Source organism: Canis aureus, chromosome 15 (genome assembly GCF_053574225.1).
Source record: "Canis aureus isolate CA01 chromosome 15, VMU_Caureus_v.1.0, whole genome shotgun sequence".
Taxonomy (NCBI): Eukaryota; Metazoa; Chordata; class Mammalia; order Carnivora; family Canidae; genus Canis; species Canis aureus.
Genome location: NC_135625.1, coordinates 68190741 through 68206484, shown reverse-complemented (window position 1 = coordinate 68206484; position 15744 = coordinate 68190741). Strand labels below are relative to the sequence as shown.

The 15744-nt window shown below is 66.1% G+C and overlaps 1 protein-coding gene across 1 annotated transcript in view; it reads left to right on the top strand.

Annotated features, from left to right (window-relative positions):
* PKD1L1 (polycystin 1 like 1, transient receptor potential channel interacting) overlaps positions 1-15744 on the top strand; it is a 79952-nt gene that overhangs the window by 50700 nt on the left and 13508 nt on the right. Inside the window, exons 35-52 of the mRNA XM_077848511.1 lie at positions 26-132; positions 782-1004; positions 1734-1985; positions 2347-2908; positions 3145-3191; positions 3879-4118; positions 4520-4612; positions 5001-5088; positions 5319-5703; positions 6626-6710; positions 7096-7248; positions 8120-8238; positions 11456-11566; positions 12447-12570; positions 13814-13897; positions 14146-14294; positions 14817-15051; positions 15610-15714. Coding sequence (XP_077704637.1) covers positions 26-132; positions 782-1004; positions 1734-1985; positions 2347-2908; positions 3145-3191; positions 3879-4118; positions 4520-4612; positions 5001-5088; positions 5319-5703; positions 6626-6710; positions 7096-7248; positions 8120-8238; positions 11456-11566; positions 12447-12570; positions 13814-13897; positions 14146-14294; positions 14817-15051; positions 15610-15714 — 3162 coding nt within the window. The remainder of the gene's footprint in view (positions 1-25; positions 133-781; positions 1005-1733; positions 1986-2346; positions 2909-3144; positions 3192-3878; positions 4119-4519; positions 4613-5000; positions 5089-5318; positions 5704-6625; positions 6711-7095; positions 7249-8119; positions 8239-11455; positions 11567-12446; positions 12571-13813; positions 13898-14145; positions 14295-14816; positions 15052-15609; positions 15715-15744) is intronic.

The window sequence follows — 15744 nt, the reverse complement described above, 5'->3', positions numbered from 1 at the left end:
CCTACCCTTGTGTCTCTGCTCTGAGGTTTACATCATCTTATGTGGGGAGCATGGGCTTTCAGGACCCCGGGAGCTCTACTGTCCAGAGCAGCCCCTGTTTGAAAGGAATTCCAGGCACACCTTTGTCCTGAGGTGAGCGAGGCCCGTGAGGATGGGGTGGCCAAGGCAGGAGTCCGGGGGGAGCACCAGTGCGCACGTGGGTTTACGCGGTCATTCCTGTGTGCTGACGCGGAGGGGAGCCCCCTGCGCACGGCAAGGGGGGGTGCCCAGCTCCTCACAGCCCTGACCCCGCTCTCCTGCCTTGGGGAGAGTGGACACGTGTCCGTGCGGAGCCCGAGCAGCTGGACAGGTGGGGCCACTGACCCAAGATCGGCCCCGCTGGGCCCCGAGGTGTGGAGGAGCCACCCTCGGCGCCCTTGCTCCTGGAGAGCTTGTGTCCCAGGTGCATCGGGCGCCAGGGTCCTGTCCCCCCGAGGGGTCTCCTGCAGGCTCATCCACGCCGGGGGCAGGTGCACGAAGGCCCTGAAGCGACGGGGCTCAGGGGGGCCGGCAGGTACAGGAGCTGCATGTGCTCCCGCCCGGCGCAGCCAGGCACCTGCTTTGAGGGGCCCGGGGGCCTGCGGGGTTCCCTGCCCATGCCCCAGGCTCCGGAGGGGCCCCAGAGGTCCCTTGCGAGGCGCACGTGGGCTGACACGCCCGAGGCCCCCCGAGGGTGGGAATCACCATGCTCCAGGCCCCACCGCCCACACCCCGGCCTGACCTGGTGCCGCTGTGTCCTCAGCGTCCCTGCTCTGCTGGGCCCGCTGCGGAGGATCTGCCTCTGGCACGACAGCCGTGGGCCCGCCCCGGCCTGGTACGTGAGCCACATCATGGTGAAGGAGCTGGCAGCCGGGCCCGGGCACAGCTGGCTCTTCCCCGCTGAGTGCTGGCTGGCGGCGAGCGGGCGGGACGGCCGCACAGCGTGGGAGCTGGGCAGCCTGCGCCGGGGCCTCGGCTTCTGGAAGGTAGGTGGGGGGCTGCTGGCACGACACGAGGCTGGGCCGCATCCCCCTGCGGCGACGCTCTGACCCGCACTGCGGTTAGCGTGACGCGCCCAGCGAGCAGCCCACCGCCGAGGGACGGTCCTTGCCGCCGTCACTGAGCACGGTGCCGACCTTGCCCGTGAGGACATTTCACCGAACTCACGGCCGTGCATGGCCTGCGGCGCCCAGGGGGCCGCCTGTTAGGATGGGTGCCCTGTGTGTCCCGGGCCCCGGATGACCAGCAAGCAGCAAGGGTGGGACCGGGGGCAGAAGCACGAGGGGCCACAGCAACGCCACGTATGGAACTTGCTCTGCCCATGGCCCCATCCGCCCCGTACGCCAGTGTGCTTTACACGGGTGTAACTGCACGTGCGCATTTTGCACATTCGCTGAGGCCTCTGAAGCCCGGGTGGCCGGCGCGCTCCCGGCCGTGGGGAGCGTGCTGGGAACGGGGGGGCCTGTGGGCACATGGACTGTGGACCCTCAGGGGTGGCACAAGAGCCAGCGACGGCTCATCCCGGAGCTCGGAGGCACCAGCCCACAGCAGGGCCCGGGCGCAGGGCGGGGGGGCCTGGGGGCCTGAGCACCCAGCACGGCCCAGCGTCCCGCCGGTGGGCTAGCAGCATCACCCCGGGATGGCTGCCCCCCAGAGTTCCCGCCGTCGGGGCGACCCCCCGCATCAGCGGACGTCCCTCTCGCGGTCTGTTGCAGCTCTTGTACTGCAAGTTCACAGAGTATCTGGAGGATTTCCACGTGTGGACCTCCGTGTACAGCCGGCCCTCCCCCAGCGGCTTCCTGCCCACGGCACGCCTCACCGTGGCCTTTGCCCTGCTGTGTGCCTACGCGTGTCTCACTGCCCTGGTCACGGCGGCAGGACAGGAGCAGGTGGGGGGCGCCACGTTTTCTGGAAGTGGCTTCCGACTCCCAGACTCACGGTGTGACTCCTGCTCAGCCCAGGGATCCGCGGGCTCACAGTCCTAGGAGGAGGGCCTAAGCGGGGTGGGGGGGCGGGGGGAGGCCGTGATTCGAGCGCCCAGAAGGGATGCACGGCCGCTGGCCTGGGTGCAGGCGGGGTGCTCTCTGGGCGGCGGGCCTCCTCCCCGACCACCGCAGCGCACAGCACGCCCTCCTGAGCCCCCGAGGGGCGCAGCAGCCTGGGCTTCCCAGAGCGTGCTGCTAGGCTGTTTATAAGGCTGCCAGTTAATTCAGATTTTACAAATCCTCCGGCCAGAAGCAGCAGGGAAGAGTTCCGAAGGCCGTACTTGCCCAGGGGATGCCCGCCTGCGGTTGGCAATGTGGCCTGACTGCGCCGCATGTGACGCAGACGCTGCTCAGAATCCGCATGGGCGGCTGGTGGCAGGCGGGGGGAGGAGGGGCTAGGGGCTCTGCTCTCCTGCAGAAGCGCAGCAGGACTCTTGGGAGGTGGAAATACTCACACTCGCCTCTTATGCTGACCTCATGGCCATTCGCGGGCCTCCCCTTTGCTGGGACCCTGGTGAGGGATCCTCAGATAGGCGTCCGGCAGCGCATCCAGCAGAGAGCTCGGTGCGCTCACCTTAAAGCCCGTGCGATGACACCAACGCACTCTGGTGACCTGAGCACCTCGCTACAGCTGGCGTGGGCCCTCAGCGCCCCCGATGCTGCAGCCGCCGGGTCCCTGTGGACGGGCCTCCTGGGCACCCTGCTGGCTTCTCCCGGGGCACAGCTCTTGTCGCTGCTCTTCAGGCTCAGCCAGGTACGGCAGCCTGTGCACGCGCCCTGCTCCCCGGTCCTCCTGCGTCGTGGGGCGCCCGCCCTGACGGCCGCCTCCCTTGTGCAGGACGCTGACGGACCTTCCCGCGTGAATGCCTGCCAGTCCCGCTCCCCGCTCGTGGGGGCAGCTCCGGGTGAGTGGATGTGGAGAGCAGCCGGGAAATCAGGCAACGGCAAGGGGAGAGGCTGCGACCCTGCCAAGCCCCAGCCGGGAAGCCACGGGGAAGGGCTCACGGGCCGCGTGTCCTGTGTCTCGGGGAGGCCCAGCTCGGCCCGGCGGGGCCGTGGGGAGGCTGTGTCCTGAAGGAGGCTCTCCCAGAGAACCTGGAGTCCCTGGGTGAACACCGCCATTGGACCCCTTTATCATCAGGCCCCAACCCCCGTGGAGGAACGGCAGAGGCAGGGAAGAGGCGCGAGGTAAGCACAGGCGGCCGGCCTGGTCCTGTCGTCGTCCTGACGGGTCTCTCTGGACATGGTGGGCCAGGCCCGGGCAGGGATGGAGCTCGCGAACCGGGGTCAGGGCCCAGCAGGCCGGACCGCAGGGGAGCCCCGTGGAGGCCGCACCAGAGGGGCCGTGGGCCAGAGTCGGGAGGGCCACGCACCCACCGGCAGAGGCACTTTGGGGGTCGGGCTGGGGGTCGTGGGTCGGCAGGGCCAGGGCCGCGGGGGCTCAGCCCGGTACACGTGCCCACGAGCAGGTCCGGCTGGGCCCGGGGCGCCTCTGAGGCCGGGCGAGCGTCGCGTTGCTGTCCTTCGGGGCCTGCCTGGGCCGGGCGGGGCGCGTGGCTCCCTGTGCTCTGCAGCCCCCGCCTGCCTGCCGAGCGCCCCCTCCCTCCGGGTCGGGCCCCTGGGCCCTGCTCCCCCACCTGGGGCTGTCAGCCGCACCGGACCTGCTCTGGCCGCTCCGTCTCTCCCTGTTGGCCGCCGCCACCCCGCACTGCCTGGGGCGCCGACCACCCCGGCAGACGCGGAGGAGCTGGTCCCAGGGCTGCCCGTGCCTCGCCCACCCCCACCTCGGCCCCGCGGGCTGAGTCCCCGGGAGACGCCGGCCCAGCTCCGGAGAGAGCCCGCAAGCCCGGCCTCGTCCTCTTCCGTCCCTTGCAGGGCAGCCTTGTCTCCGGGAGCAGCGGGGCCTGCAGGAGGGCGGCCCGGGGTGACGGTGCAGGGTGTCTGCCCCCTGAGCGGGAGGACCTGGGAGCTGACGCCGCCCAGCGCGCTCGGAGGGAGAAGGGGAGCCCCGGGGCTCAAGGTGCAGACGGTGACGTCGGGGCCGGGGGTGGGGTTACATCGGGCCGGGCGTGCAGTGACGTCAGGGCCGGGGGTCCAGTGTCTTCGGGGCCGGGGGTGGGGTTACATGGGGCCGCAGGCGCGTGATGTCAGGGCCAGGTGCGGTGACGTCGGGGCCGGGGGTGGGGTTACATCGGCCCGGGGCGCGTGACGTCTGGGCCGGGGTGTGGTGACGTCGGGCCGGGGGCGCGGTGACATCGGGGCCGGGGGTCCAGTGACGTTGGGCTGGGGTGCAGGGCCGGGCCCTCCTGCACCCGGGGCTCCTGGGAGACGCGGGGCCCCGCAGTGGGAGCTGGAGCCGAGGAGGCCGGATGCTCTGACCACACGCGAAGCTTTGGTTCCCGCGTCCCGGGCGTTCCCGGCCGGCGGGCGCTCACTTACGTGGGTTGGTCGCGTCTTTGGGTCAGGAGGGACTCTCCGCTGCCCTTGGCTCTTCGGCCACCTTGGCTGTGCCGCAGGGTGACCCGCTACAGCTGCGGCAGGGAGCCGGGGGTGGGGGAGGGGAGCCGGTCAGCGCTGGCACGGGGTGCCTGGGGCGGGGGCGGGTGCAGGTGCCTGCGGGGGGAGCAGCAAGCCCCCAGCTCCAGGTGCCCGAGGTCCTCGGCGCCGGCTTCGGGTGCGGGTGTGGACACGGGTCAGCCGGGGGGCGCAGGCGGCGGAGGCGCCAGGGTCTGCGGCCCGTCCCGGGGAGCGGGGAGGGCGACTGGCACCGACAGCCCAGCAGGCGCACTGGGTGCATGTGGGCGCAAAGGCCAGCAGGCCGTGGAGGTCGGGGGAAAGGACAACCGCTGAGCTCGGCCCCACCAAGCACACAGCAGCCTCCTGCCTGGAGCCTCCCCGCGGGTGCTCCTCGCTCCAGGCCGGCAGGCCTCCTCCTGCCCCTCACGTGCCCCAGGCTGCTCCCCTGAGTGGCGGGGCTCCCGCCGCCTCCTCTTGCAGACACGAGATGTTGGGGGGCCTGTGACCACGTGCTCCGCTCCCCAGAACGTGCCCCCCGGGCCCTGCAAGAGGCGGCTGCCTCCACAGGGTCCTGCCTGCTCTGCGTGGCCCTGCTCTCCCCTCCCCTCCCCTGCTCCTCGCTTCCCATCCTCCGCTCCTCTCCTGGTCCACCTCCTCCTCCCCATCTCTTGCTCCCCCCCATCCTCCCCTCCATCCCTTCCCTCCCCCTTCTTCCCCTCCTCCCTCGCGGGCACAATGAAACCTGTAAAGGGGCGCAGACCGTGGCGGCATCCGAGGCGGAAATCCGGGTGTAAGAAGCACCGTGCCCTGAGAACGTGAGGCAGTGGGGCCGCGCTCACGCAGGCTGCATGCCGCTGGCCACGGCCCACCCACGCCGGGCAGGCACCCCGCTTCACTCTGTCTGGCCAGTTAAGGGTCCGTATCTCTGGAAACCTTTCCGAGCCACTCAGGAACCGTTCATGTCCATGCCCATGGCTCTCCCGTGGACAGGGCGCCAGCCGCACGCGTGGCTGGAGGTGATGCCTCTTCCCTGCTCTCCTGCAGCAGCCAGCAGCGGGTTTGGAGGAGTCGCTGCGCTCCGCTGGCCGTGGGCCCTGCTGCCTTGGTTGGGCTCCGCGGCATGGGTCCTCTGCGGGACGGTGTCCGTGGCCTGTGGCCTAGGGACGGCGTTTCTAGGATACAGGTGAGCGTGCACGGCCTTCAGGTAGCCTCAGGTCCTTGGATGGAGAGTCTGGCGCTTAGTAAAAAAACCCCAGCATGTCTGGGGCGCAACGTGAGGGCCCCGATGGCTGCTGCCAGTTCGGTTCCCGTGTTTCCCTCCCGCGGCCCTGGGTGGGGAATGTGTCGACAGGCCCCACGGGGCAGCTGGGCCATGGGCTCGCGAATGCAGCCCCTGTCACAAGAGACCGCAGGACCCTCACACCCAAGGAGCCGGGCTTGGGCCAGGCGTGCCGGCACCATGGTTCTGCTTCGGTCCCTCCGCACGGTGGCCTCTCCATCTGGTCCCCAGGCGGCTCAGCGTGCCCTGGGGCCCCGGGAGGGGAGGGCAGCTGTAAAACCGGGACACGTCCTGCTCTCCCCGACTCTTTTCTTCAAATGCACAAAGTCATTCACGTGATGACAGGGGACTTAAAAAACAAACAGAAACCCTACTTGTCTGCAACTCGGTTTGCTCAGCTGTGAAATGGGGACATTCACAGGTCACAGGGTTTAGGAGAAGCAGATGAAATCCCGGGCTCGGCGCCTGGCACCTGCTCAGTGCTCCGCAGATGCAAGCCCTATTGGCCTCATTACCCTGGAGCCTCCCCCACAACCTCCCCCCCGCCCCGCCCTGCCCCTGCCCCCAGTGCCCGCCCCTCTGCTCTCCCGGTCCCTGTGTGGCTCAGCAGCCCCCCCGGGGTGACGTGCCCTCCTGCCCCTCTCCATAGAGCCTCCCCGGGGTGACGTGGCCTCCTGCCCCTCCCCATAGAACTCCGTCCGCTGCACAGAGGGACGGACAGCGGACAGGGCGCCCAGCTCCGCGCCCCCCCTCCCCGCAGCGCCCCCCCCCCACGCCACCCACGCACAGCCAGGCAGCGCTGACAGCTGCTCTCTCCTGGGGACAGGTTCGACCCGACGCAGTGTGTGCGCTGGCTGTACCTGCTGGCCGCCTCTGTGCTGTGCTGTGTGCTGGTCACGCAGCCGCTGCTGGTGAGCAGGGGGGCCGGGGGGGCTCCCACGGAGTGGCTGCATCAGCCGGGGTGGGGGCTGCGCGTGATGCATCCTTACATCCCTTCACATGTGACTGAGCATAAGGAGGAGCTCGGGGGGCAGGGCCTGCACCCTGCTGCCTGGGGCCTGCTCGTTGGTCCTCGCACACATCCCCGGACGGGGTGGGGGGCGGGGAGCGGGGGCATCTCCAACCCATTTTTCACCCAGGGACACAGGGCCACGGGGAGCGGAGGCTCTGGCCCAGCCTGGCCTGGGGAGTGGCCAGCTGGGGACTCCCAGGCAGACGACACTGGGTCGTGTAAGATCCCGGGGGGGCCGACTGGTCGAGGGAGGTGGGATGCACTGTCGGGGTCTCTCCCTCCAGGTGAGCCTCCTGGCCTTGGGCTTTGCCTGGAGGAGGAGACACGACCCTCACTTCTTCACTGAGGCTCTGCATGCGGCCACCAAGGACCTGGGCCCTGAACTGGAAGCGCTTGCGAGGCCCCACCCGCCCCACTGTGCGAGCCAGAAGGAGGAGGTGAGGCCACCGTCTGCATCGTGTCCACGTCGCTTTCCAGCTTCACCCAGCCCCTTGGAATTGACTCTTCGGGCTCAGATTTGTTTGCTTCTTTGAGTGCATTTAGTTTCTGATGCTCCTTCACATGTGCCTCGCGATGGGGCCGCATGGGACCCACCTCCTCACCTCCATCCCCCCCACCAAGACACCAGAGTATCAAGAACATAAGCTTATTTTAAAATATGGAAGCAAATAAATGAGAAATAGAATTCTGGGCCATGATCTTAGAGAACTTCTAAGTCATTTACATTTCAGTGGACCCACAAGAAACTCACCCCCCCCACCTCCCCACCCCCCCGCTGTGGGGCATCAGCATTTCCTATTGTGTGTGTAGGCTTTTCTGGGTCACACCCCTGCTCTGACTTCCTCACACCTTCTGGGTCTTTCCTCCCCTTCCTGCCCCGTGGCTGGTGCAGGGGGTGGGGGCGGGGTCTGCTCCTTGCCCTCCGTGACCTCGCCTCAGGGGACAGGTCTCTCACAGAGGTTGCATCCTCAGGTCAGCAAGCTTGGGACGCCTGTGGCCCTGCGGCACCTTGCACCTTGCGACACCCAGCGTCACCCAGCAGGGTCCTGTCCCTATTGGACTCAGGGTGCTGCATGGGCTGCAAGGGAGGAGCGTCCTGGCCCAGGCTCCCCACCCGTGATTCCCGGGACACGGGCCTCTGACTCCTTAGGCGTGTGGGCCCCTGACCCAGCCTGGTACAGGCTGTCCTGTGCAGGGACACGGGCCGCAGGGCTGTCCCAGGGCAGGGGTTTGTACATGCCCCCACGACCTGGTTCAGGGGAGCAGCCCTGCCCACATCCACGCCGCTCACCGCACTGTTGTCCGCAGGTGTTGGCGGCCCGGCAGCGAGCGCGCCACCTGCGCCGGGCACGGCCACCGTCCGCTGCCCAGCTCAGCGCCGTCAGACAGAAGCTACGGCGACAGACCCGGACGCGGCGGGCGCTGAGGTGGGTGGCAGCCCCTGGGAGCTGGGCGCGCACGTGGGGACCCAGGCACAGGGGAGGGGACACCAACGGACCAGCAGGGCCGGGTTGGCAGTGACAGCAGATCCGGCAGGAGGCGAAGCCACTCCCTGGCGCTCGGAACATCCCACCGAAGTGAAACGAGAAGAGCAGACCGACGCGGAACCTAGTAAGGTGACAGGTTGCGACCCTAAAATGCGAGACTTGGCGGCTTCGAGTGCGCGGAGAAGGCAGCAGAGGTTCCCTCGCGCGGGGGAGGAACGGCAGCACGAACACGCGGGCTCCCCAGGGGCTGTCGCCCAGAGCTTGCGGGGGGAGCGTGAGCGGCCCCTGGAGGCCCAGGGTCACCTGTGCGGGATGGCAGGATGCCGTGTCCTCTCAAGCTCTGAACTCCATGTGCAAGCTCACACTCGACCCCTCGCCTTTCTGCCCCCTGCTCGCCCTTGGCAGGGTCTGGTTGGTGCTGAGGCCCCTCGGTGGGGACGAGTGCAAGGGCCGGCCAGGAAGAGCCGGGAGGTGGAGCGAGGGGCCCCGCGTGACCTAGGCTGTGGGCGTCCCCGGGAGGGCGGCTCTGCACGCACAGGGGACTCAGCAGAAGACGAGCCCCGAGGCCGACCCAAACCCGCACCCGAACGTCACAGTGCCATGAGCGAGGGAGGCGCCGTCTCGGCTTCTGGGGAAAGCATGGAGTTTTCCACGAGGAATCAGCAGACGGTCATGAGGGGAGTGGGGAAAACCCAACAAGTGCAGGCTTTTGTCACAAAATACTCAGGTTAATTGTGAATGAGAACCGTTTAGACGTGAAAACCAAACCATACAAGTCCTGGGAGGGAACAAACGCCTTGCGTCACAAAGGAGGCTGCACGTAGTGTAAGGAAACGGCTGCAGGACGGGGAACATATCGTAGCCGACGGTGCTTGTCTTCGGGTACAAAGAGGCTCAAAAAAAAAAATTGGAAAGAAAAAGACCAACAATGTCTTTAGAATGAAACTGGACTCAGGAAGCCAGTGGACGGCTCATAGAAAAAGTCCATGCGGACGTGATGAGGAATCGCTAATTGAAAGCCCTGGAATCTGGATGTTTGGCCCCGTGCCGGGGCGGGAGCTCACGGAGAAGAGGTGTCATACGTGGAGCGGGTGTGAGCGCCGCTGTTCCTGTGGGGACCTGGGGAGGCCCAGCACGGTCACAGGTGCACCTGTCCCAGGGAGCCAGCCGCAAACCTGCAACAGGCCCCGGGCGCCGGGCCTCCTGTGATAGAGACAGCCTAACACTGGGGCGCCTGGGGCTCTGTGCCATCAGCGCAGGTCTCCGTCTCAGGGTGGTGAGTCCAGCCCCATGCTCGGCCCCACGCGGGTGCAGCTGAGCCTACTGGGCCCCCGGTTACTGGGGCGGGTGAGGTCCGACCTGTCCTGGCTCAGGTCATGACCTCAGGGTCATGGGACCGAGCCCCGCGTCGGGCTCCAAGCTCAGCAGCACGGAGCCAGCTTCACACCCCTTCCCTCTGCCTCTGCCCCCGCCCCCTGCAAATGAATAAATAAAATTTTTTTTTTAATCTGAAAAAAATTGTTTTAAGATTAAAAGCTTTGACCTTACAAGCCCGGTCCCTAAGGACAGAGAAAAAGTCATAAAGCTGTTTCCACTAACGGTGTTTCCTGTTGGAAGCGTTGGTCATTGACATGGGAGGAAGCCAGTGAGGGTCTTTGCCTGCCATCCTCGTGCCCTCGGTACGGGACGGCGGAGGCGCAGACTCAAGTCCGAGAAAGTCAGAACCTGTAGTCCTGAGTGGGAATCAGAAGGATCGGTATGAAATCATGTTGGGTTTTTAAAAGTATTTTATTTTAAGAGAGAGAGAGAGTGTAAGCGGGGGATGGGGAAGGGTGAAGGGAGAGGGAGAAGCAGGACCCCCGCCCCCCGAGCAGGGAGCCTGACGCAGAACTCGATCCCAGGACCCTGAGATCCTGACCTGATCCAGAGGCAGACACTGAACCATCTGAGCCCCCCAGGTGCCCCTGTTGTTTTGTTTTTAAGGGAAACCCATTATTTTCCTCCATCTATCCCCCAAGAAGAAGCCTAGAAAGAAACCCGGGGCCAGTTGGCTACCGTGGCACCTAGATTCTGGTCCACAAATATCATTTTCCACCAAAAAGAAACGGGCGCCGTTGGGCCTCTCAACTTCAGGTCTGTGGCAGGAAACGGACAAAGGGAGCCTAGGACACATCGTGAGCGAGGGAATAATGAGCAGCTACACGGAGGCCCCTTTGGAGAGGCTCACGGGTCCAAACACTGACGATGCGACCTGAAATCAGGGACCGTGGTGACCGCGAGTTGGAGCTCATCTGACGTCCCCAAAGCCCTGAGTTTGCAGTGACACCGGAAATGTGGTCGGCGGGTGTCAGCAGACGCGTGGGAACCGACTCTTACAAAGCTGGTGGCGAAGAACCGAGCCCCGTGAAATCACGTACCGAGAGAGGGAACGTTTCTCCTTACGGACGTGTTTAGTTACTGGAGGAAGACAAACTGATGGAATTAGGCCCGGGCCATTTTTGCAGCCTTTGATGAACTAACGAGTGCAAGCCTTGATCCTAGACAAAGGCCAACGTAAAGAGAGAGAGGAAGAAGTGGATATTATGCCTCGGGCACACCCAACCCCAAGCGGCGTGGTCTTGCCTGCATGAGGGACGCCCGGGGGGCTCAGCGGTGGATCATCTGCCTTTGGGGTCCCGGGATCGAGTCCCGCGTCGGGCTCCCCGCACAGAGCCTGCTTCTCCCTCTGCCTGCATCTCTCATGAATAAATTTAAAAAATCTTTTTTTTTTAAAGATTTTATTTTTTAAATTTTTATTTATTTATGATAGTCACAGAGAGAGAGAGAGAGGCAGAGACACAGGCAGAGGGAGAAGCAGGCTCCAGGCACCGGGAGCCCGACGTGGGATTCGATCCCGGGTCTCCAGGATTGCGCCCTGGGCCAAAGGCAGGCGCCAAACCGCTGCACCACCCAGGGATCCCAAATTTAAAAAATCTTAAAAAATAAATAAATAAAAATGGTGCTAGGGAACCTGGGCATTGATGCGCAGAAAAAAAAAAAAACGATCCTTTTACAAAAACTCGTGCGGGGATTTCAAAGGCGTTGAAAGGCCGGGTCTGAAACAGGTCCTGCTGTTTTGTCTGGCCGCACAGCTGATTTTAAAATTCGTTTCTCTCAGAGACATGTGCATGTTCACCCTCCTGCTGCTTCTGCATTTGCTTATCCTCTGCCGGACGGGCTCCCGGGATGCGCATTCCCTGCATCACGCCATCCGGACCGAGTTTACAAGGTAGGACGCTTGGCAGCTGCTCAGGCCAGGCCACTGCACTGGGAGAGGCCTGTGCGTGGCCGGCGCACACCCCCCCCCCTCCATCCTCAGGGAGACTCGGGGACCCGCTGCTGTTTGCTGTGGGGACGTTAGGGGCGCAGCGTCCTTGGCTCTACCACGGGTCCTTCCCAAGAGGCCGCGTGGGAGGGAGCGTGCCAGGAGGTGACACGGGTCCGCTCTCTAAAGATTCGCCTTCTCGTCCTCCCTTTGGCTGCGGCTTGGCGCTCCTGACGTGTGCGTGCAGCGCAGCCCGGGGCACGCGGCCCCAGCCTATCATCCCAGTGAGCAAAAATGATCCGTTTTACGAGTCTGAAATGGCTTCAGTGCTCCCGAAAGCAGCCCTCGGTTGGGAGGTGAAACGGGTATCTGACGGGAGCAACGGAAATGAGCTGGAGAGAAAGCGGCCGGCACCCACGGACTCCCAGCGCACGCGGCCCCCGCTTGGCCTGCGCCCCCTCGCCCGACGCTCGTGCCGTCTTGGCCGCGGGGTCGGCGGCTGTTCCGGGTGCTTGGCCGGGGAGAGGCAAGGCGATGCTGTGCCCGCAGGCGGTGGTGGATGAGCCGTGTCCCTGCTGAGGGTCCCGGCCCCCGCCCTCTGCTCCTGTCCCCGCGCCCGCCCTGCACTGGCCACCCCGTGCCTGCGCGGCGGAGGCGGTCGAGCGAGCAGGGCAAACGGCAGAGGCATCACACGGGGCGGCGCTCCCGCCCGCGGCCCGGGGACGAAGGGCTCCCCGAGTCACGCCGGACCTCACGCTGCGCGTGGCTTCACTTTCACTCCTGCAGGGACTTCAAATCCATATGCGAGAAAAAATAATCGCTTTTTGTTTCTGCTCGTGCTCAGGGGTGCCAGCAGCGCCTCGGGCGGCCTGGGAAGTGTGGCGGACTGGTGGGGCTGGACTCTGACCACGCTGCTGGATGGCCTGCACGGAGGCGGCACCCCCCCGGCCCGCCCGCCGGGCACTCAGGTGGGCTCCGCCTGCACCCGGGGCCGTAGAGGAGGGCGCGGCACAGACGGCCGAGGCTGCCAGACGCTTAGCGTGCAGTACCGGGTGCCCTCTGGTTTGGGATGGTTGTTTTGTTTTTTTGTTTTTGTTTTTCTTGTTTTTTTGGAAAGATCTATCTATTTGCTTTAGAGAGAGAGCACAGGGCGGGGCGAAGGGAAGAGACAGAGCCTCCCCAGCAGATGCTGAGTCGCGACCCGAGCTGAAACCAAGGTAGACGCTCGAGCGACGTCACCCCAGGTGCCCCCACCGTGTGTATTCCCGAGTGACCACGAGATCCTAGGCCAGTGGCTGCCTGCCGTGGGTCACCTGGCTGCTTCTTGGCCCAGCGCGGCCCTGCTGCGTCCTAGCACACCCTTGTCAGGTGCACACCTGTGGGGGCCAGGCCGGGCCGGGCGCAGGGCTCAGCGGGTCCCCAGGAGCTCTGGGGCCGTGGGGACAGAGGGCTGTATCCGCACACAGAGTGCTGTGGCACGGGGGTGCAGGGCAGCCCAGGACCGAGGGGGAGCATCCAGGAAGCTTCCACCAAGAGGCCAGGCTTGCCCTAAATTCTGAGAAAAAGTGACCAGTTACGCATTTCAGAGAATAGAGCCCTATTCCCTGCTTATCTTCCACTTTCTACCTTGTTTTAAGAAATAATAAAATGATTCTGTCCTGCATCCCCCAAACACCATGCAGCGACCTCTGGGGAGCGCAGGGTGCGGGTGCTGCCCTCCGTGGCACTTTCCGGTCCCCCCAGAACCGGGCTCTTCGCAGCCGGCGGGCGGGGGGGACCCAAAGCCTCAGCGAGGACACGTCACTGGACACGCCGCGTCCAGACGGCCGTCTGTGTTAGACGTGCCATCTGCTGTGTTGTCCCGATGAAGGAAGCTGGAGACGAGACGTGTGATTAAGAGAATTCTAAGGGAGAGGAAACACGACTACAGTCCTGTCCTGTATTTATCGGAAAAAAATGCACGTGCAAGTGGACCAGTGCTGCCCAAGGGCCCGCGGGCTTCCGGGCCCCCGTGTCGTCGCGTGGGACGGCGCTGGGCACGGTCTAGGGGAACAGGCCAGGTGGCCCTTCAGCTGTGATGCAAAGGCCGTAGGGGAGCTGAGATCCCACAGGGCGTCCTGTTGGTGGGGGTGGCTGCTGACCCGGTGGCTGGCGGGGAGCGCCGTGGGGGCCGTGCGACATCCCACCAGCCCACCTCTGTTCTCCCTCCAGCCCCGGGCCCTTGGTGGCACGTGCTACCTGCTGGGCTCCCTGGTAATCAGACAGCTGCGGTGGCCTTCGGGAAGCGCGGGCCAGGTAAGCTGCTCCACTCGGGCCTTTCTCCCGGGCTCGCTTCTTGCTCAGGCGTCGGCTTCCTCGAAGTGCACTCAATGTGTCGTGTTGCACTGCGCGGCCCTCCCGACGTCTGAGCCCTGACCCGCTGGGCTCAGCAGAAGCCCAGGACAGGAGGGTGGGCTGTGTGGGAGCCGGCGCCGGGGCTCGGGCACCCCAGGCCACAGGGCCGAGCGTCTGGTTCTCCCTCCAACCAGTGGTTTCTCCCGCAGCTGCCCAGCCGGGCCCCGGCACTCCCCGAAGACCCTCCCCCCGAAGTTGGCGGCCCCGACGGCGCCCCCGTGACGGAGCCTGTGACCCCTGGGGATTCCAGAGGCTGTGGGTCCAGGGAGCCATGGGAGCTCAGCCTGGGCAGCACAAGGTCAGTGGGCTCAGGTCGGCTCCGCCCCGTCCGTCCGTCCGTCGCGGCAGCAGTGGCAGGCCCATCGCAGGGCAAGGCAGGGTGGGGAGGCGGTGGCGGAGACGGTGCTGCCTGCTAACGGGGCCTCGGCCCTGAGCACGGAAGCAGCGAGCCACGTTCCTCCCGAATCCGCCCAAGGCCGGCGCTCAGGGAGCCTAATGGGAGTCGTCCTGTTGGCTTCGTGCCTCGCGGATGCTCACGGGCCTCCTGGTCCTCAGGGGCCTTGTGAGCAGGGCAGGCCTCTCCCACGTGGCTCTGATGAGCCACCCGCCTTGCAGCCGTGGTCCGCGGCTGGGTGCTGACAGGTCAGGGGGCTTCAGTCCGGCGCCACGGTGGGTGCAACCAGGACAGGAGGCAGAGGGCCAGGCCTCCCCAGACGTGCGTGTGCAGGGGAGGCCCCGGCCTCGGGCCGCGGCGGGAGGCGGGCACCCGCAGGGGCACGTGCGCAGCTGCGGGCGGGGCCCCTGATGCGCCACCTTGCAGGCCGGCAGCCCACGCAGCGCTGAGCGGCCTCAGGGCCGGCGGGTGGATCGACGGCGGCACCAGCGCCGTGTCCGTGCACTTCGTCCTCTACAACTGTCCTACACGGCTGCTGTCCAGCGTGGCCCTGCACGCTGAGCTGCTCCCCGCGGGCGGCCTGGCCCTCGCCCCGCTGGTGGAGTCGGTGGCGGCCTTCCACAGCGACTCGGGCCTGTGGCACCGCCTCGCGCTTCCCGAGGTGGGTCCTCTCGCCCCTTGCCGACCGGGGCTCACAAGTCTCCCCTGTAGCGCTGGGCACAATGGGCGCCCAGATAGCGGGTTGGTTTACATAGACCTCAGCCCATGCCCCGCTGCTCCCCAGGAGGCAGACGGATGTCCTGAAGGGGTTTTTACCCCAGAGCCCCAGCTGGGGGTCCCGGGGAGCTCCCCGCCCCCACAGGACGGGCTCCCGGGTACCCCGTGCCCCACCCCCGGCTCAGTGAACGGACACGGGAGAGGGAGGGCACAGCCCAACGGCGCGGAGGGGAGCATAGCCGGGCTCCGGGAGCCTCGAGGGCCCTACTTGGCCCAGGGCTGAGAAGCCACGGCTCGATCTCCGGAGCTGCTGGGGACAGGCCCTGGGGACCCTCCGGCTCACACTCTCAGGATTTGTGTGTGCACCCGGCCCAGACGCGCTCACACCTGGCAGGTCGCCCAGGGGTGACGGGTGGGGAGGCCGCGGGGAGTGCCGAGCGTGGGTGCCCCGCGAGTCCCGCCGCCCTCTCCTTCTCCCCCCGCGTCGCCGCTCCTCCAGCAGCTGGCCTTCCTGGTGCTCAGCCTGACCCAGTCGTGCCTGCAGCTGCACCGCGCGGCCCAGGAGGGCGTCCACAGCTACTGGGGCGAACCTGGGAGCTGGCTGGAGGTAGCGGTCCTGTCCCCTTCCCCAGGAGAA